This window comes from Gymnoscopelus braueri (assembly GCF_963280865.1).
Source record: "Gymnoscopelus braueri genome assembly, chromosome: 4".
Taxonomy (NCBI): domain Eukaryota; kingdom Metazoa; phylum Chordata; class Actinopteri; order Myctophiformes; family Myctophidae; genus Gymnoscopelus; species Gymnoscopelus braueri.
The window spans coordinates 22,291,546-22,319,379 of NC_137605.1; the positions used below are offsets into that span (position 1 = coordinate 22,291,546).

Consider the following 27,834-nt stretch of genomic DNA (forward strand, 5'->3'; position numbering starts at 1 on the left):
TGCAGATATGTACAGCTTTTAATAAAGAAATCAATAGTTTGACAAACGTGTAACAACAAAAAGGATTTTATGGATTTAAAAAGGATTTCATTGCTTCCGCTAAGGAAAATTGTCCATTAGATTCTACAGTTGTCACTGTAGCAATGAGCTACAGTGTGGTAATGAGGTGAGTGCTCCTTGAATATTAATATCGAGCGAGTGAGTAAAATGAAAAACAACAGTCTGTTATTGAGCACAGCAGTTGGCTATCTAGAAATGACAGACCACAGAATATGGTGATTGAGAAATGAGAATAGACAAATAGACGAACAAAATCGAGCATAAACAAATGGTTCTCAACTCTGTCCTGGGATCAGAGTAGGCTGCTAGGCTACTACTGGTTTACATGTAAGTCACCTACAGTTGGGGAAAACGTTTGACCTGGGAATGCAACTCCCTGGTAAAACAGAAATATAGCAGCAGCCTGGATCCCTGCAGTCAAGAGTTGAGAACCACTGTTTGTAGAACCTCCCAAACATTCTCTAGTTATATACTCACAAACGTCCTAACCCTGTGACAATCTGGGGTCATATTAGATGATCTACCATTGATAAGCCGTGCAGAGAACACTGGGCAGGTGCTCAAAGTTCACAAAGGGCACACAAGGGAACATATTTCAAAACACCATACACCATAACCATAACCTATTAATAGCGCATGTGGTGTGTGACCCAACCTGAAACTAAGCAATCATAAAAAACACCAAGAACTAATACAGAGAATAACTAGAATTTTCGCAATTCTGGGAAATTGCAAAGTGTGGTTGCGCCGACACCGGTCGCAGACAGATGGACACACGGACGGACTGACGGACGGACAGGGTGCAAAACATACTCTCTCGCCATGCCTTTCGGCCTGGTGAAGACAATAAAGAGAACTATTATTGACACAGTAATCTAGCTTATTATAGCTTTGACCTAACCCTGTGGGAAGCTGGGTTTTGTTAGAGAGTCCCTCATTGATAAGGTTGTCTCACGTGAAAAATTGGCATAAGTTTTAAATGTAAAAGTAGCTGTGAATAGATCCTTATTTATACTTTGTTGTATGATGGTGTTGCTCGTCGATCTACAAGCACCGATCTACATTGCACAACGTCACATCGTTACCTATCTATCTGCTGGTCATTTAAGGGCTGTATAGTTGTGGTGTGAACACTTGAGCTAGAACGATTTTTTTTAAACTATTGATTGATTGATTGAATTGAATACTTTATTAACAGTTTGCAAAGACAAGCACAGGGAAGTACAGTTCAATACTAGGTCTGGATTTTAACCCCAAGAAAGCACTATGGCTTGTTTCCATTGGGGTCCTTTGTACTCAATTCATCGAAACATTTAATGACAGACAAATATACGCTACTATGCAAAAACTCGAAAATAAAAATATGTACAGTAAACATCATATAAACGGGTAGAAATCGAAAATAAAAATATGTACAGTAAACAGTTCGGGGGGTAGGCTTTGACTTTTTACAGGGGCCTGTTCCGAATTGTAACCACCTGTAAGTGCTCTTTTAGAGCGGTTTTGAAGGAGAGTAAGGATTCACGTGTTTTTATAACTGTTGGTAGGATATTCCACCTTTTTGTGGCATAGCAGTAGAACAAATGTAATCCCGTGATTTGTGGAGCTCCCTCTGGTGTTGTGATTGTATATCTTTGTGATTTTATATCTTTATACTTATAGTAGTTGCAGTTATAGCGCTTGGTGTGAACAGCCCTTTAGTCTCCCCGTCTTTCTGTCAGTCTGCCTGCCCATCTGTTTGTGTCTGTCTATCTGTCTGCCTGCCAATCTATCAACATCCTTCCCTCCATAGTCTCAGACAGCGATGGAGTTGGAGGTGTCCCCAGACTCAGACCAGACAGAGCTTTTCCTCCTTCCGGCAGTAGACTGGAATGTGACACTACTCTTCAGCCTGCAGCCCAGAGACCTCAGAATGTCCAGTAGCTGACGGCGGAACTTTACGCCCACAAAGGCGTAGAGCACAGGGTTGAGGCTGCAGTGGATGTAACCCAGGGTGGAGGTGACAGTCATGGCTTTTTCCAGAGAAGTCCTGCTGCTGCAGGTCAAGTTGTTGCCACTGGACAAGGACATGTTGGACTGAAGTGTGTCCACCATGAGGGTGATGTTGTAAGGTGTCCAGCAGAGGAAGAAGACCGCCACCAGGGCAAGGATGACCCTGACAGCCCTCTGCTTCTGGAGGCCCCGGGAGCCTCGCTGCAGTTGCAGCAGGATGCTGGTGTAGCAGAAGATCAGGACAGCTGATGGCAGCAGGAAGCCCACGATGTGGTAGAGCAGACGGGAGCCCAGACGCCATTCAGTCGTTGACTGGGAGAAGAGCTGGTAGTCGCGAATGCACTCTGTCTTGTCTCCTCGTCTATCATCTTTCACAGCCTGCAGGAAGATCCAGTCGGGGATGCTGAGGATCAGGGAGAGGAGCCAGACTGACAGGCAGCTGGAATGAACCAACCAGGCCTTCTTGCGGGAGAACATCTGGGCAGCGTGGACGATGGACAGGTAGCGGTCCAGACTGATACAGGCCAGCAGGAAGATCCCACAGTAGAAGTTGATCTGGGGAGAGACAAAGTGAAGAAAGAAAGACCAGAGGAACAAAGAAATGATGGAGTGTTACCAAACCAGAGCACATATAGGCTCAAGTCAACTGCAAGCCTTCTCCTTTTCTCAGAAATGTGTATATAATATATGTGTATAAATATATTTTGGTGCACACTTAAAGGCGAATTTTGGACTTAGATTTTCTTACCTCTTACCCTGACAGAACACTGTCACAAAAAAAAGTCTCGCTAGACGATATTGAAATCTTGAGATTTCAATCTCGTCTAGCGAGACTTTTTTGTTTGTTTTTTTGGGTTGCATAGTGTTCTGTCACTATGAACGTCAGATCTCACAACAAAAAAAAAGAAAAAAAGCTATTAAAATATGCGATCTAACGCAAGGCCTATCCGCGCACGTTTTAAGCTGTGGCGGACCCTGGATGGAGTTATGAAATTGTTCTACTGTACCATTCATCCTAAGATATCATAACATCATAGAAAAGGTAAGAAAACCTTAGTCCAAAATTCTCCTTTAACAGATTACAGTACAAAGTGCATCGACCATGGTCTACACTTTGTCTTGTGATTTGACAAGAAATAATAGCCTACACCCCATAAAAGACTCGCTCCCCAATAGCTAAACAAAAATGCGCCCCATCTTCTTTCAGGGTGTTGCTGTGCTTTTTTCCTGGTATTTTAAACAAATTAAGTCAAGTGTGGAATAGTGCGTAGAGAGGGAGTTGGGGCACGGTGGATGATAATCCAACTGGTTTAACAATGCTCTCAGGTCTGTCCTAAGTACTTCTTTCCTGTCATATACTCAGCAATCGTTACCGTGAATATTGCTCCGATGATCTTGCACAGTGGGGTCCCAAAGCTCCACCCCTGTTCCTGAGCGGACTGTGCAGCCCAGAAGGGAAGGGTCACCAGCAGCAGGGTATCAGCCACGCCCAGGTGGAGGATAAAGGTGTCCGTCACACTCCAGTCCCGCCTCTTCTGAACCAGAACCCACAGGAGCAGTCCGTTCCCCAGCAGACCAATTACCAGAGCTATTGTGTACAGAACTGGGATGAAGGTCGCCTCAAAATACATGGTCTCATTACTGTCACATACCTCTCCAGTGTTATCACAACATGATGTCACCATTTCATCAGTACTGTTGTCATAATCGCCAAAGAATCCCTCAAAGAAGTCGTCGCCCACTATTTGCTTTCCTTCACTCTACAAAAACAATTCCAAAAGGAAACAAAGCTGCATGTTAATTTTCCAAGTGTGCAATAGGTATGTTTTCGTTCAGCCACATGTTGGCACTGTTTGCTCACTATTGACAAGATATCCTGGCCCTGTGACCTCTAACCCAACTGTAAAGGAATATGATACAAAAGACAATTCTCCTTATTCAAGCCATCACGGGGTGAGTAATGGATAAAAGGGTGAAATATTGATTGAATTGTCCTTAATGGTGCCACAGTGCCACCATGTGGTACAGTGCCACTGGCACTGTATGCTCACAGTTGATGAGATCATTTGTGAGGGTAAAGGACCAACAAAAAAATTATAGTTGAAATTCATCTGAACATCCACTAAAATATAGCTATTGGTCATGGCTATTTTATAATTATTAGGTGGTTTGTTTTCCTTAACATAAAAAAGCCTTTTTAAACAGTGTATGAATCGATAGCATGGGGTTGTTGGGGTAAGAACTAGAATATCCACGTCTCCAGACACTGCTACTACTGATAAAGGTTTTACACATAATTACACACTAATTGAATATAAAATGACATTCTGCATATTAATTCACTATTTTAGGCATCAATAAATAAACAAATTAATTTGGTTGATAACATTATATCATATTTGATCATGTTATAAACTGTGTTATATGTTGTTACAACAAATGTGGCTCATTTCACAACTGGTCACTTGAATAAATGTATTAGAAAGACATTACTTCGATCTTCATCAGAGCTTTATAATTACAGTATAGAACAAGGTTCCCCAAATTTATACCTTAGGGAAACTGAAAACTAGTGCACATTTTTCTTTGGAAAATCTGTTATTTTTAGCATTTTAAGTACTGTATAATTTATATTTTTTCAAACAAGGTATAAATTAAGCTCATCTTTCAAAGTTTCTTATGGCCCCTCTGTCGGTGAAAGAAAAAAAGAAAAATCTGTTTTGAGAGATTACCTAATAAAGATGTCTAGTCGATTAATCTACAACTATTCTTAAAAAGTTGCCAACTAGTAAAAATCGGTAGCTGTGAAACCCCTACCACAATGCAATAAGGGAAATTGCATAGACAACAAATCATAATATAATTGCAGAGAATATCCAAAATGTATGACCAAATTCTATTGGTAATATTGCTAATGGATGATATATGACAAAGGGCAAACGTTTCAAAAGAGCTGATTTACCTTATAAGTAGCCATGGTGTTGTAGCTGTACAGCACAGAGATGAATTGAAGTTTATGACAGACGTCAAAAGCAGAGCAAAGCCCCAAGAGGAAATGAGCTTTAAGCTGCTTTCACACATATATGACACATATGGATATTTTTTTTTTACGCATGTGCCTTTGTGGTGGAGTGAACAGGGGAGATCCACGAAGGAGGAAATAATGGGGTACAGGGTGTGTTTTGTTTTTTTTTGTTAACTGTTAATTCAAAGTTAATTGAACCATTACAGTCTCTATGTTGGGTGTGAAATGTACTTATGTTGGTTGTGAATTCTTCTGCATTGTCTGTATTTGTATGAATGAAAGAGGGAAAAAGGCATAATACTGTATATTTCTATAACTGCCCTAACTATGCTGAATAAAAATAAAAAATTATAAAAAATAATCAAGAGTTTACAGGAGTAAAGAAGTGGGTGAAATTTAGTGTCATCATTTGTATTGTTTTTCAGAAAGGGAGAAGAATAAAAAGGAGGCGGGACAGGGAGAGGGAGACAAATCTAACAGTAAAGAAGCATGTCAAAGAGAATTTTAAAAATCTAGATATCTATATATACACATAGCATAAGACCAGCAGATACAGTATGTACATGAGGTTAATATAAGATGCAAAAGTGGTAACACATCGGTAGGTCCACGTACATGAGATTAGGCATAAGGTGCAAAAAAAAACACATAGGGCAGAAACCTCACTGGTAAAAATCCACATGGCAGGTCCACAGGGAAAGTAAAGTCTGCATATAGAGGAACAAATCCACATGAAGGGAGTAAACAGCCTGATTCAAGGAAAGTGTTGCAGTTGACAGGCCAGCCTGGTGAAAGGCAGTGATCAGGCCTTGTTCAACAGTCTGATGGTAGCCGGGTGGAAGCAGTTCAGAAATCTGGTGGTCTTGCCCTTGTGATATCCTTGTAGTAGGGGTGTGAACAGTTTGTGGCTGGGATGGTGCATGTCCTTGATTATACGGTGAGCTTTGACTACCTACACCATTTCTCGTACAGCTGAGGAGTGAGGACGAAGGGATGATGGTGCATGGTTTGGGGATGACTTGGGCATCGTGCAAAGGGATGACAACGGGCAACGGAGAAAACAGGACAGGTGTGGAAGCAGGCATGCACAGGGGGGTGAAAGACAGGTCTGGCAGTGTTTGCCGGGTGCGGACATAGCCTGGGGACTAATCACTTTGCTTTAATTTCCATGTTGGCATGCATGCACTTACCTACAGTATGTCTGTACTTTTTTTCCATTCACTTTATTTTGATCATTGAACTATAATTGTATTATTTTTTGTGGCAGCCGGTATGTCCAAGACTAATTTCGCTAAAGGACAAATAAAATAACCTTGAAACGTGAACCTTGAGATTGTGGTCGGAGCATGTCTATGTTGCTAAGTTCCCAAGCTCCTATGTTTCCAGGGTCTAATGCTCACCAGTTGAGTTCAATATTTGTTGTTGTGGAAAAGTGGAACGGACAAACCATCAGCGCCCTCTGGGGGCCCTCTGGGACCCTAAAAAGTCCTGGACTAAAACGTTTGCTTTGGTCTAAAAAATAATAAGTTTGATAGATTGATTGATTGAATACTTTATTAACAAGTTTGTTAACAGTACATGTAGGACAGTCAAAAGTTATGCTAAAAGGATAAAACAAAAAGCCCCAGAATTTTGCATCCCTAAAAGATATTGGAGGCCCTCCATCCCTTGAATCCTGTGCCTCCCTTGTTATGTAGTCAGCAGAATTTGCACAATTCAATCAGAATTTGATGGGCTAATCGCACTGTTTAGCCCAAAATAACAGAGGAGGACATCAGTACAAGTGTCATGTGTATTTTTTTGTCCTTCAGCTGACGTAGACAACATCAGGCCATAGTCACCAGAGAAGTGTCTTGCTTTTCACATTTTTGGCAATGGATGCTTCAGTTCAAAATAATTTGACTTCCGGCACAATGTGAAGTCATTTTTGTTGGAGAAACGTTGCCTTTAATGACGTGCCCAAAATAGTGAGGCCAGGTTGAAAGTGGTTAGTACCCTAATGTCAAAGGCAGAGAGCCGGGGGCGTGACATGACACCTGCTGTCTCTTCATTGTGCAAGAGGAAGGGTGGCTGGACTTACTGGCTTCAGTGTGCAGAGAGGAGACAAAAAGGGAACAAGACCTACATTGTCATGGTTTCTACTTACAGGAAAAAGCATGTTTCTTTACCATTTAAGAGATGAAGATGCAACCTTTTTGTAGTAGTTTTTCACATGTGGTGGCATGTTTTTTTTTATGACTCTCTATTGAAGGTTTACATTGACATGATTTCACAATTCAAAGTACAAAAACAAAAAATGTACGAAAAAGAATACTAAACAACAACAACAAAACAAAAGAAACAAAGATTTAAATAAAATACATATTTATAACCTTTATGGGGGTGCACATTTAAACTTTTCTCTAATATTCCTTCATATCTCTCCTTTTTTTAAATTTAAACAATAACCATTTCTCTCATCTTTTTTGGAAGAGATTATTTTCAGTTTGAATGTTAATTATGTCCTGAATATTGTCCAAGATGGTTCGCCACTGTTTATAGTCCGGTATGTCAGTCTTGAGCCAGTTCCTATAGTGATAGCCTCTTTTCCAGCAGCCAGGAGGATCTTGACCAAATAATGGTCTCCTGGATGTACAGTTCCTTCCATATGTCCCAGGTATTATACAAGACAGGAATGGGGAATTTCGTATCCTAAAACCTCACATATGACTGAGTGTATGATCTCCCAGAAAGGCTATATTTTCATACAACTCCAGAAAACGTGTGTATGATTGGGATCACTGTGGCCACACTTTCTCCAGCATGGTTGTTGACTCTTAATTTGTCTACTTTTAATTTGGGCTGTGATGAAATATCGAATTTGGTTCTTCCATGTCAATTCCCTCCATCCCTTTGATTGAGCTGTTGTCTGATGTATGTGGTGGCATGTTCACCACACATAGTGATATTTGTTTGATATTTATTTCATGCCTCTTTGTTGCACTCTTCTCTCTGCACAAATTAATCTATTTAGTTAACATCAGATGGTAAATGCCACACACACACACACACGCACGCACGCACGCACGCACGCACGCACGCACGCACGCACGCACGCACGCACGCACGCACGCACGCACGCACGCACGCACGCACACACACACACACACACACACACACACACGACACACACACACACACACACACACACACACACACACACACACACACACACACACACAAAGTGGTAAACAACACTGTCTAGCACCTATCTTAACGGGATTAACAGTTATTTGTCTGCCAGCGGTGCTAGATACTGTAGCACCCCAACCATCCCAAAGAAGTGCTCAAGAACTGCTAAAGCACCATTATTTATTTGTGTGTGTAATGTTGCCCTGTTCTGATGCATATGTTGTCCTTATGTTTTATTGTCTATTTTCAGCCAGCAATTTTTCACCAACACTATTTAACACATCTCAGAACATTTTGTTTCCTTCTTGTAATGATAACATCAGCTTGTGTTTGTATTAACACCGTCCGCCTCTACCGCTTCCTCTCACTGCATTAGTAGTATATAAGATTCATCTCAATGGTTACTTTGTATCTGTCAGAGTTGGAATATAACCTACAAAGTTGACAATCTTATTGACAAAATGCATACAAACATTTATGTGTACGTATCTGTAAAAAAGGATAAAACATTCCTTTGGTCCTCAAGTGTACGTGTAAACTGAATGCATCTCAGGTTTGTAATTCAATAATATAATCCCAAATCGGAAGAAAGAGGTAGTTGGAGGTTTATTGTGATCATGTACAAATATGTTACTATTGTTAGCACTCAACCTCGATTCTGGTATCACAGTATCACTAACACTATGTTGCCTAGGCCCTATAAAAACATGTGTTGAGGCATTGACAGATTTGATCTTTTTAGCTAGAACAGTATGGTGGAAGATATGGTTCCACTGAAACCACTGTAGGCGTGCATATTTTAAAATGAGTGGATTTGTGTTGTAATTTGTGTTTATGTCCTTTCAATAAACTGCAATGGAAAATTGTGTGTAAGTAAATATATTATGTATTGGACAGCAATTAAACATCTTTATAATAAGATAACATGTTTCCTGAATAAACGTAATGGTCCCCAGAAGGTAGGATATGACGTCAGGACAGTGAGCCTGCTCCTAATGAACCCCTCTCAATAGCACTGTTTTTTTTTTATATGCCTGTGTGTATATCAGTAGATAGATGCTATAGAAGTGTGGATAGATTATAGACCAGCGGTTCTCAACTCTAGTCCTGGAATCATAGGATACTACTGGTTTGCATTCTATTCACCTCCAGTCCAAGGTTATTAGAATGAACTAAAACTAAACTAAAAACTGAAATTGCTGTAGGGCTGAAAAAATAACTTCAACGATGTTGTGTACTTACAAAACACTAAAATAAAACAAAAATATGTGTAAGGTGAAAAAAGTGTTTTTGTCATACATTTTTGTCATCAATGTGGTCAAAAACACAACAAGCATGAGGAGGTATTGTAGCACATCTCTGCTGTCGGGCAGAAACCATGTCCAAAATATTAACTTTTCAGCAAATGAAAAAATCATGTTTTTAGAACAATAAAAAAAACATCACATGGATGCACCTGGGACGTATCATCAGTGTTCTAGCCTGGGGTCGACGGGTGTTTCGGGTCTCGCAACAACATACACCCTCTTCCATGGTGACCCAGGAGGGGTTGATCAAGCCCCGACTTACAGCCTGGTAAACCCCCCCTCCCTCCGGAAATCTCATTTCCATTCCTGAAAATCAAATGCAAATGAGACTTCCGGAGGGAGGGGGGTTTACCAGGCTACCGACTTACGTCCCAGTAGCTACCCACGGTCAGGGGAGGGGAGGGAGGGGGAGAGGAGGGGAGGAGAGGGGAGAGAGGAGAGAGGAGGGGAGGGGAGGGGAGTGGAGGTAAGGAGGGGAGGGGAGGGGAGGGGAGTGGAGGTAAGGAGAGGAGAGGAGAGGAGAGGAGAGGAGAGGAGAGGAGAGGAGAGGAGAGGAGAGGACGGGAGAGGGGGCAGAGGAGGGGAGAGGAACTCAAACTCAAACTAGATGTGAACCTCTAGTCATTCTAGTTCTACCTAAATTCTACCTAACTCCACAAGTTGGAGTTAGGTGCATGGTTTTGTCGACAGTTTGAGGATCCAATGGAGTTATGAGGTTTAGTCAGAAGCGCTTTTTTAATACTTTTCATTGGTTCAATATTTGTAAAACCTACACACAGACATAAAGGGTGTTCAAAAGCACTGATTAATTACCAAAAAAATAAAAAGATGAAAAATGGAGAGCTCTGGTTGCTGCCCAAAAGCAAGATATTTTTTATTGAGACTGGGATGTCTACATGACTGTGAGTCATCTGCCTCAAAGTGTCTTTCTATTCTATTACATTTTCTGAACTTCTTAAATCTTGCCCCTGGCTCAGAGGCCTACCTCACATATTATTATAAAAATAACTAAAAGTAATACTGAAACCAGTCAAAACTAAACCGAAATGAGCACGCCCACTCAACTGAAACTAGACTGAACTGAACAAAATTACAAAGACTATAACAGCCTAACTCTGCTCCACTCGAGGATAACATTTTACCTGGAAATGCAATTAACTATAGTAAAATAGAAACCTAGCAGCAGTCTGGATCCGTGGAGTCAGAGTTGAGCATGCAGAAATCATACTCTGACAAACTCTTCAAACAACCGTTCTCTTCCATATCTTTTTATTTCAGAAAACAAATTACAGTAGTCCGTAGGTAAGTGCACATCAAATCAAATCAAACTTTATCATATAGCACATTTACAACAATCGAAATTGACCAACATGCTGTACATGGAGGGCAACAACAGAAACAGGCCTGTGCAACAACATAGTCACAGGACAAAGCAAAAGATAAAAACATATGAAACAAGGTAAATGACAAAGATTCAAACTACATGCCTTACAGTACACAAAATGTTCTTATATTCCCCATCCCTTCCCTCCACCCCATACACATAGGTAAATAAATGAAAATAAAAAACTAATAACTAAATAAAACAGCAACCAGCTACACCTTTGTAGATATCTCTTACATAGCAAGAAGGCACACCAAACCCTCTCAAATTGTATTCAGGGTGCCATAGCATTCATGATTTGCTTTAAATTGATCCATTTATTAAAATATAGTCTAAGTTTCATAACCAACTCTTAAGTGCGTTTACAGTACATTAATGATCTCTGCACTATAAAGAAGATTACAACTTGCTGACCCTGAACCCAAATCCCACTGCTCCGATGTGAGGAGACCGCTCATCCAGCGCGGCAAGAGACAAGGCAAGTGCATCGCCCCACACCACTGCACTCCATGTGGGTTATGATGACGCAAAGAGCAGTGCCAGATGATATCCCTGCACCCCTCAGAGAAACACACTAAAGACATACGGCCCCCCTCGCCACACAAAAATAGGGTCCGTTCTAAGTTGTAGCTTTTTGATCCTGATATATTTCTGTCTGATGATCTGCCTGCCTGCCTGCCTGCCTGCTGCCTGCCTGCCTGCCTGCCCGCCCGCCCGCCCGCCCGCCATGCCTGCCGTCTGTCCACTAGTCAGTTGGTCTCCCTGTTTTTCTGTTGATCTGCCTGCCCATCGGATTGTCTGACTTGGCTGTCTGTCCATGTGTCCATATCTGTCTGCATGCCTATCTATAAGTATCCTCCCCTCCACAGTCTCAGATAGCGATGGAGTTGGAGGTGTCCCCAGACTCAGACCAGACGGAGCTTCTCCTCCTTCCGGCAGTAGACTGGAATGTGACACTACTCTTCAGCCTGCAGCCCAGAGACCTCAGGATGCCCAGTAGCTGACGGCGGAACTTCACGCCCACAAAGGCATAGAGCACAGGGTTGAGGCTGCAGTGGATGTAACCCAGGGTGGAGGTGACAGTCAGTGCTTTTTCCAGAGAAGTCCTGCTGCTGCAGGTCAATGTGTTGTCACTGGACAAGGAGATGTCGGACTGAAGGGTGTCCACCATGAGGGTGATGTTGTAAGGTGTCCAGCAGAGGAAGAAGACCGCCACCAGGGCAAGGATGACCCTGACAGCCCTCTGCTTCTGGAGGCCCTGGGAGCCTCGCTGCAGTTGCAGCAGGATGCTGGCGTAGCAGAAGATCAGGACAGCTGATGGCAGCAGGAAGCCCACGATGTGGTAGAGCAGACGGGAGCCCAGACGCCATTCAGTCGTTGACTGGGAGAAGAGTAGGTAGTTGCGAATGCACTCTGTCTTGTCTCCGCGTCTCTCATCTTTCACGGCCTGCAGGAAGATCCAGTCAGGAATGCTGAGGATCAGGGAGAGGAGCCAGACTGACAAGCAGATGGAATGAACCAACCAGGCCTTCTTGCGGGAGAACATCTGGGCAGCGTGGACGATGGACAGATAGCGGTCCAGACTGATACAGGCCAGCAGGAAAATCCCACAGTAGAAGTTGATCTGGGGGAAAAGTGAGGAAGAGAAAGAAATATATTATGGTGTGTTACCAAAACAGAGTGCATCGCTCATCCTGGATAGTTATCTATGTAAGCGCAAGTTAACGTTGACCTCTGAATTCCTTCTCCTTTTCGCCAAAATGTTGAAATGTTAGGAAAGATATTAATCTTTACAGTGGTGAACACTTCACAGAGCATCGTATAAAGTGCATCGACCCTGGTTAACTGTTTGTCTTGTGATTTGACAGGAAATAAAAGCATACACCCCAGCACATTTCCTTAAAACTCTCCCCACAGCTAAACAGATGACACACCATTTACTTTCAAGGCTATTATGGCCCGTTTCCTGGTATTGTAAACAAATTGAGCCAAGTGTAGAAGAGTGGAGTGAGGGGGTTGGGGCGCATTGGATGATAATCTAAACCGTTGAACAATGCTCTCAAGCAGTCTGTCATAGTGCCTCGTTCCTGTCAAATACAGTCATTACCGTGAACATTGCTCCAATGATCTTGCACAGGGGGGTCCCAAAGATCCAGCCCTGTTCCTGAGCAGACTGTGCAGCCCAGAAGGGAAGGGTCACCAGCAGCAGGGTATCAGCCACGCCCAGGTGGAGGATGAAGGTGTCTGTCACACTCCAGTTCCGCCTCCTCTGAACCAGAACAAAGAGGAGCAGTACATTCCCCAGTAGACCGACTACCAGAGCCAGGGAGTACAGAACTGGGATGAACACCGCCTCAAAATCCATGGTCTCATTACTGTCACATACCGTCCCAAGGTCACCATAAGATGTCACCATGTCACTATAATTAAAAGTACTGCTCTCAATATATTCGTCCCACCCGGCAAAGAAGTCTTCGTCCACTGTATGCTTTCCATCACTCTACAGAAACAAATCCAAAAAGAAAACAAAGCTGTAAATACATTTTCCTCTGCATGTTTACGTCCAGCAGCCACATGATGGTGCAGTCTACTTTAGGTAAAATAATTACATTCATGGAGGTGTAGAGAGCAAAGTTTTGTGTTGTTCTGAATGCCCCCCCAAAAAAGACAATTTATAGTGACTTCACATAATCACACTATACATGGCATTATAACAGTGATTATAATGCATTATAACATTATTATAATGTATTACAACTATGAGAATTATAATACACTATATGATCCTGTTCAAAAGGAAAGTCAGGAAAGTATTCTGATAGACACTGATATAAGTAATTATAAAATGATTTCTTTGTTATGATTGTTGTTATAGAGCTTTATGAATATTGACTAACGCTTATCATGGTGATTATACAATGTTAAAAGCATTTTATAAGCATTTTTGGCATATTCCATTTTAATTTATACTTTTATACTATATAATAGGCCAAAGTTCCTTATTGCCCCTTTTTGTCCTGGCAACACAAATGGCATACTGCAAACTAACAAATAAAATCCTCATCAACAACAACAAAACACCACTCTTTGAATCAACATTTATAAGAGAAATATCATAAACAAAAGAGAAAAGGCTCAAATCTATGACCAAATGCTACTACTCAAACTAATGGATGATATATGGCAGTCGATCAAAGTTTTAAAAGTGTTGATTTACCGAATCATTAGGTCCCATGGTGTTGCAGCTGTACAGCACAGAGATGAACTGAAGTTCATGACAGACGTTAATAGCAGAACAAAACCCCAAAAGGAAACGTGCATGAGCTGCACACATGCACAGCAACTCTCAACTTGGATCCCCTTCCCAACCGCTTCAAACGCCTGCAATTTATTATTATTAATATTATTATTATTAATAATAATAATATAATGGACGGGAGGCAGAAATTATGGTTTCGCCCCTGTCCACCAAGAAAGAACCTCCACCCCAAATGTATCAAATCAGCCTTGTGGTGGCGCTATAAAAGGCTGCTTCATGTTATGGCCTATAACTGTTAACCCGTAGGTTGTACAATTAATAAATAAAAATCCCCTGGATTCCTTGGATCATGATGCAGCCTATTGATTCGATTTTCGTCCATTTCACGTTTTCTTCACAACACACTTTTTGCTACTACTCCTGCAGATTTCATCCAAAATGTACACAAATCAGAACATATCTCTTGAGTCATATAGGATCCAAATGTTTCATATTCTGTTCCTTATAAAGTTTACGGGAGGGGCCCGTTTAGCTAAACAAAATGCCACAAATCATGCACGCAGCGTCCAATCTGCCCCACATTTGCATCACACGTCGAAGCGGCCTCTAAACAACATACTGCAAGGCCAAAAGTGATTTGTTGTCATTATGAGCTTCCCAGCTTAAGATTTTCACATGTTACCAAAGTGCATCTAGAATTTCACTTCCACCCATAGGGGGTAAAACAAATGCTACAAATGTCTCTGTTTGATGTAGAAACAAGATTTTGTGAATTAAGCATAAATGGACTCATGACCGACAAACAGGGTAAACAGGTAACAAAAAATCATGGTTTCTGCAACAAACCGTGACATTTGTAGCATTTGTGCTGTGTAAGTGAAATTGCTCTCGGCTCTTTATTTTTAGAGGCCCCTCAATGTGGGACCCAAATTTGTGATAGATCTGACATTGCGTTAATAATTTGGACAATGTTTTGTAAACCTCAGATTACGTTCTTTGACTCAACCACAAACACGTACCAAAACTTCACACCTGCTTGTTTTTAACAGTTTTGTTTTTCAAAAACCTGTGTCTGTTTCCCCTCAGAGAAGTTTGTAACTATTGTCTTCACACCTTTTTTTTTTTGTGTCTCTGCAGCGTCCGGTGCAGATGCAGTCTGTGGCAAATGCGAGAACCCTGATGGAAGAACAAATCAACATCAGCACGCAAGAAAAACAATATTTTTTAAATTAATGTTAAGCTGATTTGACTTTATGATTTGATTTGATTTTGGTAAAAGAAATACAAGTTCCAACACAATATAACTTCAACCCAGGATGTACACATAAACCCATGCATGCTTTAGTAGAAAAGACACAGGTGTGCGCACGTGCGCACGTACACACGTACGCACACGCATGCGCACACACACACACACACACACACACACACACACACACACACACACACACACACACACACACACACACACACACACACACACACACACACACACACACACACACACACACACACACACACACACACACACAGACACACACACACACACACACACACACACACACACACACACACCTATACGTACATGCATTTCCTGAATATGTTTTGCAATAGCATGTGCATGTTTAAGTGTTAAAACCACAAGCACCCTTCAGCCTCCACCTTTAGTCGTCAGCCATCTGCCCACTGACACACACACACACACACACACACACACACACACACACACACACACACACACACACACACACACACACACACACACACACACACACACACACACACACACACACACACACACGCACGCACGCACACACACACACACACACACACGCACACACACCTTTGTGCCCAAGCACACATTGTTATTGGAAAATGGCAGGAAGATAAAAAATATGTCTTAGAACACAGAGGCGTCTATGAAAGGTTCAGGCACTTAAAAAAATAAATAAAAAAAGTTTCAGTGCATGTGTGTGCCCAGCTGCATGCGAGCCACTTCTAGGCGATTCCCCTCACATACCTGTACTTTTACTGGTATAGTTGGCAATGACCTCACAATGGACTTCTGTGCACATTGTATAATATATTCTCTACACATTTCCCCTGTCTGGGCAATAGTTATTCACATATAATTCTGTATCTATCTCTTTGTCTTTTTTTATTAATGCACACATGGCCGAGACACCTAGATGTGCCATTTTATATGGGTATAATCTTTTTATTAAAAATGAAAATGAAAGCAATAAATACATTTTAATTTGAGTCTTTCAGTGTCTTCTTCAGAAGTACTTCTTTGTTCTGGAGCAACACAAACCTGCCTGGCAGGATAAGACTTGATATATACTTTCCTGTGCTCCTATGTTGTACACCAGCAATAGCAGGCATACTAGCAGATCTACAAGCTCTGAGATTAGTAGATCATTGAGAGAAATAGGTAAAAATTTCCATTTGTTCAGCATATTGGGCTTTTATTCCCCACAGTCAATGCTACTGCTTCAGTGTAGTAGAAGTACAAAATGTACACAAGTAGTGAACTTTCGCAGTGTGAAAAGCCTAAGTTGGCATTAGTTATCTGCTGCAGCTTTCAGAGGTTTAGAAAAGAGATGCTTGGAAAGTGAAGGCAGCCATGGTGCTCTGCGATACTCTGTGTATTCATATTTGATTTCGACAAAAGAACAATGGAAATGAAAATGTTATGTTCTTCCATGGTCAGGTTAGTATAGGCTATTGTTTGAGCCATTATATTCTTTCCCCCATTTGTTCTCTTTTGAACAGCAGCAGCATTGAACACGTAGTGACCTACAGTCATACTGTAGGTCACTACTACGTGTTTTATGTCACCATAGGAACGACGGAGTTTCACACAATTCAATTCAATTATTTTGGGAACTCTATGTTCTCCATTTCTTGGTCTTGGTGAAGTGAAACAACCAAAACATCCTATTTATAATCAGTAGTGATTGTGATTCTCAGAGGAAGTCATGGCAACAACTTTCTTTGGAATACTCTTTTAGGCTATTCTACAACACACCCAGTTTACAGTATAACTAAACAACTCATTCAGCACAAAGCACACAAAGGGAGAAGTGTGCTCCCTGTAGTCACACCCCTGTCACTTGTGATGTGTGTGTGATAGCACATCTTCTTGAATGAAAACAGTTCTCGGCCCTGGGTACAGTGGAAACATCGCAATAGCGAACATTTATACGATCCCCAAACCACACTATCAAACTTACATGGGCCGACCATTGCTGAACGGGTAGAGAGGCTGTCAGGGAATCAGAAGGTCGCCGGTTCATCCCCCAGTCCATCCAATCTATGGGTCGAATTGTCCCAGAGCAAGACACTTAATATAACCCCTAACTGCTTCCCCGGGCTGTATTAATAGCGCTCACTGCTCCTAATAGATAGGATGGGTAAATAATGCAGAGGACAAATTTCACGCGCGTACACGTATATAGTGACAAAATAAATACCCCAAAGGAATGGGGATTGAATTATTTGATGGACATAATTACAGACACAATGTAAGAGATGAAAATGTAATGATTTGTGATTAGGCTATTCACTGAGACTGGAATTATCATTTAATCTTTTCAAGATCATGTGTGAACATGGGCAGATATAACTTGGCATAATAGCCCTGACATATCCAACCTTCAAACCATTGCATTCTTGTTATGCTTTGTTCTGACTGCAGAATGGGTGATAGTATCAACCCCACACATCCAAGCCACCACACACCTAAACCCAAGCACTGAGTTCAATATGACACACTGACACAATTGTTCACAGCTGAAATCAAACACATACTTAACTGTACACAACCCAATGTAGAGATGAAGAGATCTATAGGTTATGTCATAATTTTCTCAATGGAACGTGTACCTGTATGAATGAGAGACAAATAAACCCCTCTTGATTCTTGATTATCTTGTGTTGGTGTGGAGCATAAAGAATTCATCTGTGAAGAGCACATATCATATTTGTAATCACAGCAAACTTCAAGTAAGAATGTCATATTCTTCCCCAATATTTTTTGAAAATACAGACAATAACGCACTATGCCTTACAAGCTATGTTACTAGAATTAATTAACCACTTGAACCCCACCATCCATATTCAGTTCACAACGTGTCACAATGTGATGTGTTGTGAGCTTGTAGATTGGCTATTTTTGGACAAAATATTTGGTTGCATGGACAGAAAAAAGTGGTCCAAGTACAGTTGCAACTCAGGTCTGTTTTAATAAGAATAAGGGGTTTAAGTGGTTAAAAGGCTCAAAATAAATAATAATCATATTCAGAAGAGAGCTTTATTTTAATGGCAATAATTATTTTGTCCATAAGGTGCAATCATGGCTAGATGTCATTTTGGAGTGCAACACTAAATGTTTTTCTGGACACATTCCACCAGTGTCATATGTCTGATAAATGCACTGTACAATTCTCTTTAAACTATATGAAAGATCAGTTGTTTAATACACATCTCAAATTAGAAAAACAAATAATATTTGTTTTTAAATATTATTTAAAAGATTAATTTGCAATTATTTGAAAAATACAGTATGAATCGTGCAACTAAGTTGCATTTGGTATAAGTAAAGTTACTTGCTTTGGCTTACCAATGCTTGCAAAAGGGATCAATGTACAAAAACCCCCCTTGTACCTTTGTGGGTTTCCTGTCTGTTTTTCCTGTCGCATTTTCACTTCACCACTAACCATTTCCATTTGCACCTTACAAGCATGCCAGATTTAAAAGGTGATTTCACCTCAGAACAGACCATGCAACACATTAAAATGTGCTACAAATGTAAGCCTCCCTATTATAAAAAATAAATAAATAAAGTCGTCAATGTTGATGATCAAACAACAGTTTGATGGTGTCCTGCTCACCTTGATGTGTTTTTCAAAATCATGACACTGAAAGTGCTGCCCACTCTGTGTGAAGTTTCGGTTATGTTTTTAAAACTAATCACGTACGCATAACTAAGAGCCCAGTCAAGTCAGTCATGGGGCTGTAGCAACATAAGCCACCTGCCTGAGAATGACCTGAGGTAACTTGTGGGCATTGAAATACTGGCCCACTTCTCCCAGGCACTGTCGTGGCTGTTTTTATCTCCCAGATTTCATGGACAAGAATATATCGTCAATGTCGGGCAGAAACCATCCATCTCCATTTTTCAACTTTCAGTTGCTATTGAACACCCTTTACGTCTGTGTGTGGGTTTTACAAATATTGAGCCAATGAAAAGTATTTAAAAAAGCGCTTCTGACTAAACCTCCTAACTCCATTGGATCCTCAAACTGTCAGACAAACCACCCAACTCCAACTTGTGGAGATAGGTGGTTTGTCCCCCATTGATTGGAATGACGAAGTCAGACAGAAAAACACCCTATCTCCACATTAATGGTCAAAAACCTCCTAACTCCACTTGAGCTGTATTTGGGTAAAATGGTGATAATATAAGGACACATTCAAGTATCTGGCACGTGCACACATAGACATGAAAGGGGGCTCGAGCCCCTGCCCTTTTACCCGTCTGGTAAAAAGTGCCCTCTCCAGACCATGGATGCAGCATTTATTATGGTGAAAAAAACGGAAGATCTCAATGCCCTACTCGGAGGCAGCAATTTAAAATGAGATATTGATCTAAATCTGTGTAGAAAAGTAGTTTTTTTTAAATCCGTCGGGTGCCGGCTTTAGGTGCCCTTTTGAACTTCCAGCCCCTGCCTCTCCAGATCCCTCTGCATGTCTCTGTCTAACAATGTATAAAGTCACCATACCGACTTTGATGAGGCATTATTGTGTTGTTCTAAAAACATGTGTGTTTTTTTTTTTAGTTAATATTTTGGACATAGCTGGTTTCTGCCCGACAGCAGAGATAAGCTGTTGACTAATTGAAAGGTCTCTAAACATGGAGACCAGTGCTGTTGATTCACCTGGCTCTGTTGGAGGTAATGCTGGCTCATCTGACATCTTTGCACACATGGATATAGTTTTGCTCTTCCTTGGCCTAGCACCAATTTCCTCAAAAACTTCAACTTCCACTGTGATTGCGACCCCTGGTACTTGAGAACGTAAATGATATCGGCCCCTGCCTTTTTTTATAACCACTGTGGCTTGCCATCCCACCACTGCTAAATGCGTCTTAGGTGTGGTTAGTATGCAACCTTTAACACTTCATTCTCTGTCGCTGCACTAGTTACTCTATCCACAAGTTTCCTAGGGCATTGTGGGCATCACTTCCTGTCGATTTGATCACTGAAACCTGATCAAATCGACAGGAAGTGATGCCCACAATGCCCTAGGAAACTTGTGGAATACCTCACTGCCAAAAAGAATCCTCACTGCCGAGTGAAAAGAAGCGGCTTTAACGAGTGTATCAGAGGCAGTGGTGGACAAGTACTGTATATACTGAAGTAAATACATTAACCAAAATATATTTTTTAACAAATTCTGAAATTAACTACAAAAACTGCTCCTCAGAGCACAGGTCTCCGTCAGGTCAGGTAGGTTATTGTGGGCCAGCAATGTTCGGAATTCACCAATCAGGATGGAATATGAAAAATCGGACGGATCTGTCTTTATCACTTGACTATAGACATAATGTGTACCGATTTGCGTGATGTTTGGACACAATTTGTGAGAATAATATAAAAGTCAATTGTTTCGCAATAATCGGCCTCCTGGTGGCACTATAATAGGGCAATGTTGAAAGGGTGGCATTTGTTCCTCAACATAGTGCGAATGTGCGTGCAAAGTTTCACCGCGATCGGCCGCTGCGTTCCTGATTTGAGGCATTTTGTTCAAAACGGGCCACTCCTGCAAACTTTAAATGTAAATCTTATCCAATCAGGATGGAATATAAAAAATCATGTGTACCGATTTGTGTGAAATTCAGATAAAATCTGAAGGAGTAATATCATTATTTATTTTTTACATTAGTCTCCTGGTGGCGCTATAAAAGGCAGATGTGAAAAATGCAGGGCAAAGGTTTTTCTTTGGCCTCTAGGGATTGCGCATACAAAGTTTTACGCAGATCGTTTCAGTTATAGGTATAAACGTGAATCGGCCTGTTATAGCGCCACCATGAGGCTGATTTGATATTTTTCAAGTGGCATTTCTTACTCGGCCTAGTGGGAATGTGCGTGTGAAATTTTACTGAAATCGCAAGCTGCGTTCATGAGTTGAGGCACCACGGACCAATCCTGCAAACTTTGGGATCCAATTTTAGCCAATGAGGATGGAATCTGGAAAGTCGGACAGATCCGTGTTGATCACATGACTATAGAGATACTGTGTACCGATTTGCGTGTTTTTTGGACAAAATCTGTAGGAGTAATATCCAAAAATGTGTTTTGCAAAAGTCGGCCTCATGGTGGCGCTATGACAGGCTGATCAGAAAACATGGGGCAGAGGTTCTGCTGTGGCATCCAGGGAGTGTGTGTGCGCAGTTTCACAACGACAAGTGGCATTTCTTCCTCGGCCTAGTGGGAATGTGCGTGCAAAATTTCACGGAAATTGCACACTGTGTTCATGATTTGAGGCATTTTGTTCAAAACAGAGCACTCCTGCAAACTTTGGAAGCCAATCTTAGCTAATCAGGATGGAATATGAAAAATCTGAAAGACCGGCTTTGTTTAATGACTATAGAGATACTGCGTACCAATTTGTGTGATGTTTGGACAAAACAGACAGACAGGCGGACAGGACAGACAGGCATGGCCGAGACAACAAAGTAGTGAAAACAACAGCTCATGTGTCGCACCGTGATGCGCTGTGCACTTGTGGATCAGCTATTTTCACATTTGAAATAGGGGTGGGCTTAAGTGGTTAATTCATCATATATTTTTTTACGTTTGGGTCCCTGCAAGAGTTGCTGTCTCCGACAGGCCGAAAGGCATGGCCGAGACTATGTGTTGCACCCTGTCCGTCCGTCCGTCCGTCCGTCCGTCTGTCCGTCCGTCCGTGTGTGTGTGTCACGCCGTCCGCTAATCTCCGGCACCGTTGGCTTGTTCGCAGCAAAACTGTGCACACACACCCCCTGGATGTCAATTCAGAACCTCTGGCCCAAATTTTTCACATGGGCCCGTTATAGCGCCACCAGGAGGCTGTTTTTTGCATTTTTTTCGTGTTTTGATTGACATCTAAAGTTTGCAGGAGTGGCCCGTTTTGAACAAAATGCTGCAAATCATGAACGCAGCCTCGATTGCAGTGAAACTTTGCACGCACATTCGCACTACTTTGAGGAACAAATGCCAACCTTTAAACATTGCCCTATTATTGCGCCACCAGGAGGCTGATTTTTGCGAAACATTTTTTTTTATATTACTCCTAAAATGTTGTCCAAACATCACGCAAATCGGTAAATATTATCTCTTTGGTCAAGTGATCAATACGGATCAGTCCGATCCGTCTGATTTTTCACATTCCAGCCAGATTGGCGAATTCCGAACATTGCTGGCCCACACTAACTACCTGACCTGGCAGAGACCTGTGCTCCGAGGAGCACTTTTTCTAGTTTAACATGATTTTAACACTTTTCAACAGGCTTGGAATTGGTTTGAGCCAATCAGTCATTAGCACACGTGTGATCGGTTTGTGGTCTATCTGAAACACTTTTGTGCAGCAGAGCCAGGGGTGATAACTTCTATATTCCAAATATTACATTGTATTGTATGTATAACATTTTAATAAATGAGATGAGACACATCTAAGTGTTTTATTTTTCTCCTCAAAGAAAAAGGAACTGAACTGTCAGTGCACCACCCAAAGAGTTGGCCTCCCGGTAAGCATTCACAAACACACAAAATCCTCTTCAGTCCTCCAAGAAGGGTAGGAGAATTAGTAGTAATAATTGCCCTAGTGTGACACAGTGTGGGTACATATTGTCACAAACTGTGACCTTTCCCCTAGGTAAAGGTCATAAATTCATTTCTTGCCATTGGTAGTACAACCACACATTTCTCTAGAATTTGTTTCAACTTGAACAGCTACAAAAACCTCACACAAGTAGTCTGGTTAAGTCTCCACCCAGTCCTGTTCCTGGAGGTGGAGATGTGTGTTCCTGGAAGCCTCACGACGCACTGGCCAAGAATACTGCTCTGGCTCCCTCTGTTGACAGACTGTGTGGCATCTGGATGGTTATGTGCTTGTAGAGCCAGGACCCCTAGGGTGTCCTCAGAGTTACTACAGGGGAGCCACCAAATCGTTGTGTGATAGGATTTTTCTCTTTTTTTTTTACATTAACCCCTAGCATCCCTATTCTGAGGAACATTAGCCGAAAATAGCAGATCTACAAGCTCACAACGACTTGCGCTGCGAGGCGGTGTAGATCTTGGTTGGGTGTAGAAGGAAACAGGAGCAAACCAATACAGAGCCAAATGTAAAGTTTTAAGGGTTTAAGTGCTTAATTGTCTGAAATAAACAGGGAAAAAAATTCATTTACACAACACTGATGATAGTCAATGAAATCTATAAGCTATGAAATCTATAAGCTATGAAATGTATAAGCTATGAAATCTATGAAAGAATGTACAATGTAATGGGCCGGGGTCCCTGGACCCTGCTTCATCTTTGTCTCAGCTTCCCGACGCCAAGTCGGCCCAAAATCGGGCCGACTAGGATTGGTCTGGAGTTACCTTAAGGGGTCCATGGCCTGAAAAACATTGAAGACCCCTGTTGTAGAGGGAAGCTGCAGATTCGGAGCCTGCATTGACAGAACCTTAATCCTAATCCTAACCTAAACCTGACCGTAATACCAATAGTTGATGTGTTTCACATTTAATTTGCCACTTTTATGGGTTACCCATAATGTTAACACAGCAGAGGGTAGACTGCAGACAGACACAGTAGTCGCATTTCAGTGACATCACTGTCTTTACGAGCGCCGAGCGTCCACTCTGAAGTGGGGAATTCTCATCCCAATCCCGACTGACTTGTTGTGACTTTGTTCATATTTCTATATTTTGAACATCTCATAGGCTTATATTAATTGTCTACCCACCACGGAGCTCCGACGGTACATGACAAATTAAAACGTGTGGGTTTACCGTTGTTGTAGCCATGGTTCACATGACGCTTGTATAGACTTCGGGCATAGGGAGGAGTCGAGGAGGAGCCTAGCTACCAGTGACGTATTTCGGCGGCCATTTTATATAGGGTCGTATCAACAGCTGGCCGTATCAACAACAGCATTGACAGCTACTCACAACGTCTCCTGAACACACAGTCTGTGTAAAGTCTACAACACATACACACACAATGCGTGACAGAGACATACCATACAGAGAGAAGCTGAACGCGGATGCAAAGGCACGCTACCTGGAAAAAATGTCATTACATCTGTGCCCCAGATCATGTAATGACAGTGTGCCCAGTCAGAGTCACAATCATTCATTTCATAGACTGGTTCACCTGAACCGAAAATAAAATATAGTCATCTTGAGTACTGATTATTTATATATTATTATTGATATTATTAGCGAAGTATTATTATTATTATTATTATACTGTTCATTCATTAATCATTGAGCTAGTAAGTGAACTGAACGGAACCTGTGTTGCCAGATTTTGCGAGAGAAATAAGCAACCAGGTCTATGAAAACAAGCCCAAAAGAAGTGGCTTAGTGACATCAGCTACTTGAAAATAGCCGATCTACAAGCTCACGTGAGCTTGTACATAGGCTATTTAAAATAAACTCTTGCAATAAAATAAAGAATACTTTTTTTTTTTTTTAAACATTCTAACAACACAAATGCTCCCTGGCACAGAACATTTTCATGAAATATTTGAAAACCACTGGTTTAAATAAAAATAAAAAAATTGGAAGCAAGCCTAAATAAGCAAGAACACTTTATAAATAAGCCACACAAAAAAACGCAACCCGCAACTACCAATTTTACAAGCAACTTTACAGAAAAAGCCAGAAAAAGTTCTGCCCAAAGTCGCTTATAATTAGCCGACATGGCAACGCTGATTCTCATCCACACTCGGTCTCATCAACACAACATGTTTATATTTTTATTGTGTGCCGTCATGCTTGTTTGAGCACAGGTAGAGAGCCTAAATGTGTTTGTTTCATTGTATTTAAGATATTCGATATAAATTCTTTTTTTTAAAATGCCAGATTTAGCTAATACGGCCGTAAACGTCCCATTCAAACTGCTAGCTTAGCCACTAGCCACTTAGCCGGTGCTCTGCTCTCTGCGACTCAGCACAACAGATGTATATATTTTTATTGTGTGCTGTCATGCTTGTTTGAGCACAGAAGCATATGTTAGATATAGATAGAAGAGAGATGGAAGATAATGTACACCGTCTACACTTGCTGCTTGCTGAACGAGCACAGGACTACAACGCGACCAGATAGATAGAAGAGAGATGGAAGATAATGTACACTGTCTACACTTGCTGCTTGCTGAACTATGAGCACAGGACTACAGAGTGATGTACCAGGATGTACCAGCGTGACCAGATAGATAGTAGAGAGATGGAAGATCATGTACATTGTACACCGTCTAGCGTCTACACTTGCTGCTTGCTCACTACAGAGTGGTGTACCAGCCATAGAGTTAACTCAAGGGTACCAGCGCGACCAAACAAGCTTTAGTACAATGGCGGCCAAAGTGGGCGGAGTTAACGGAGTGACGTAACCTGTGACGTACCTATGCCCGTTCTCGAGTCCCCCTGGTCTAAAGTTGTGTTCGATTTTTTCACATTGCCATCTCTCACATAAACATAAACGTTCAAATTTCAAATATAAAGTGCTTACCACCGAGCCACGGATGTTACAAGGCGATGCGGACCGCGATGAGTACCCGTATCTCCCGTATTGTTCAATAAAAAGCATTTTAATCCCATCGCCGGCCATTTTCTCCAAATTGTCTCCGATACTTTCAACCATGCGACACTAATGGTTGGGAGGTGTATTGCACTCTGATACATTACCAAAAAAAAAAATGGCCGGCGATGGAATTAAAATGCTTTTTATTGAACAATACGGGAGATACGGGTACTCATCGCGGTCCGCATCGCCTTGTAACATCCGTGGCTCGGTGGTAAGCACTTTATATTTGAAATCTGAACGTTTATGTTTATGTGAGAGATGGCAATGTGAAAAAATCGAACACAACTTTAGACCAGGGGGACTCGGCACCATGACTGTCATGGTATGACAGTCATGTTTCAGGGCTACCGTTGTTGTATTAACTTGCCTGAATGTAAGTTGGGGAAATAACCCAACTAAATGGAGGAGTGACATATCCCGACATTTTCAACTACTTAGTGAATACTCCAGGTTAGTATTAATATACAAATAGTCTTGCAAGATGCTGTTTGGATAATTGTCAAAAAATAAATAGCCTATAAAAATGATACATGAGAGACACAAACGTATCTGGGTACTGAAAACCTCAAGGGATGCGTCCGTGACGTATATACCATGCGACCACTTAAACCTTAGATTTCAGATGCTAGAACTTTTGAGACACTGATGGAGAATATTATAGTATATTGTGGGTTGTATATTGAGATGGCAGGTATGTCACATTAAAAAGGACAAATCAAACAAATGGGACACTTTATTAGAACACCAAAAAAATCTCTACAGCCTCAGTAGTTAACCAGTGAAATTACGGTATTTTACAATGCTCTCATAGAGATTGCATTGAGAGCTGCAGTTCTAAAGGACCGCGAGGCTCCCCAAACACCGTGTACTTACATTATGTCGCGTCTATGGCATGTCCCAGGGGTAGAGTGGCCGGGTAGAGTGAACTGGAAACCGCAAGGTTCCCAGTTCGATCCCGGACTGGGGCGCTCCCCCAGAGTTAGTGTCGAAGTGTCCTTGAGCTAGACGCTGAACCCCTAATTGCTCCCGATGAGCAGGTTGGTGCCTTGCATGGTTTCCTCTGCCATCGGTGTATTAATGGGTGAATGGCACAATCAATGTAAAGCGCTTTGGATAAAAGCGCTATATAAATGCACCATTTACCATTTTGGAGATAGGAGGAACTGTTTATATTATGTTTCGCATAGTAGTGTATATTTGTCTGTCATTAAATGTTTCGATGAATTGAGTACAAAGGACCCCAATGGAAAAAAGCCATAGGCTTGCTTGGGTTTTAAATCCTAGCAGACCTTGTATTGAACTGTACTTTCTTGTGCTTTTTTTTGGCAAACTGCTAATAAAGTATTCAATCAATCAAACCAATAGCATCAGCGTGAAGAAGCGGAGATATCGCGAGATTGCTAGCTTTTTCGGGGACCAGAGAGCAGTGTTGCCATGTCCGCTTATTATAAGCGACTTTGGGCTTGATTTTCTGTAAAGTCTCTTGTAAATATTGGTAGTTGCGGGTTGCAGTTTGTTGGGCTTGTTTCTAAAGTGTAGGTGCTATCTTGGGCTTGTTTCCTAATGTTGTTTAAACCAGTGGTTCTCAAACATTTCCATGTCAAGGACCCCCAAATGAATATGTATTTTTGCAGGGATACAAGATTTGTTGTTAATAGCAGATCTACAAGCTCACAACGCTTCGTATCGCGACGCGTTGTGAGCTTATAGATTGGCTATTTTCAATTGGCCGACGGATCGATAGATTTAAAGGGCCCATGTAGCCTAGTTGCTTCTTTTGGGCT

At 41.5% G+C, this 27,834-nt stretch overlaps 1 protein-coding gene across 1 annotated transcript; it reads right to left on the bottom strand.

Annotated features, from left to right (window-relative positions):
* LOC308083513 (uncharacterized protein) lies at positions 1–14,264 on the bottom strand. Its single transcript, XM_080425826.1, has 6 exons — positions 14,157–14,264; positions 13,047–13,439; positions 11,820–12,563; positions 5,015–5,119; positions 3,426–3,812; positions 1–2,607 (listed from the first exon to the last, which is right to left on the bottom strand). Exons 1-6 carry the CDS (start codon positions 14,172–14,174, stop codon positions 1,855–1,857), a joined length of 2,400 nt encoding a protein of 799 aa, XP_080281952.1. The 5' UTR covers positions 14,175–14,264; the 3' UTR covers positions 1–1,854.
* Positions 14,265–27,834: the final 13,570 nt, after the last annotated feature.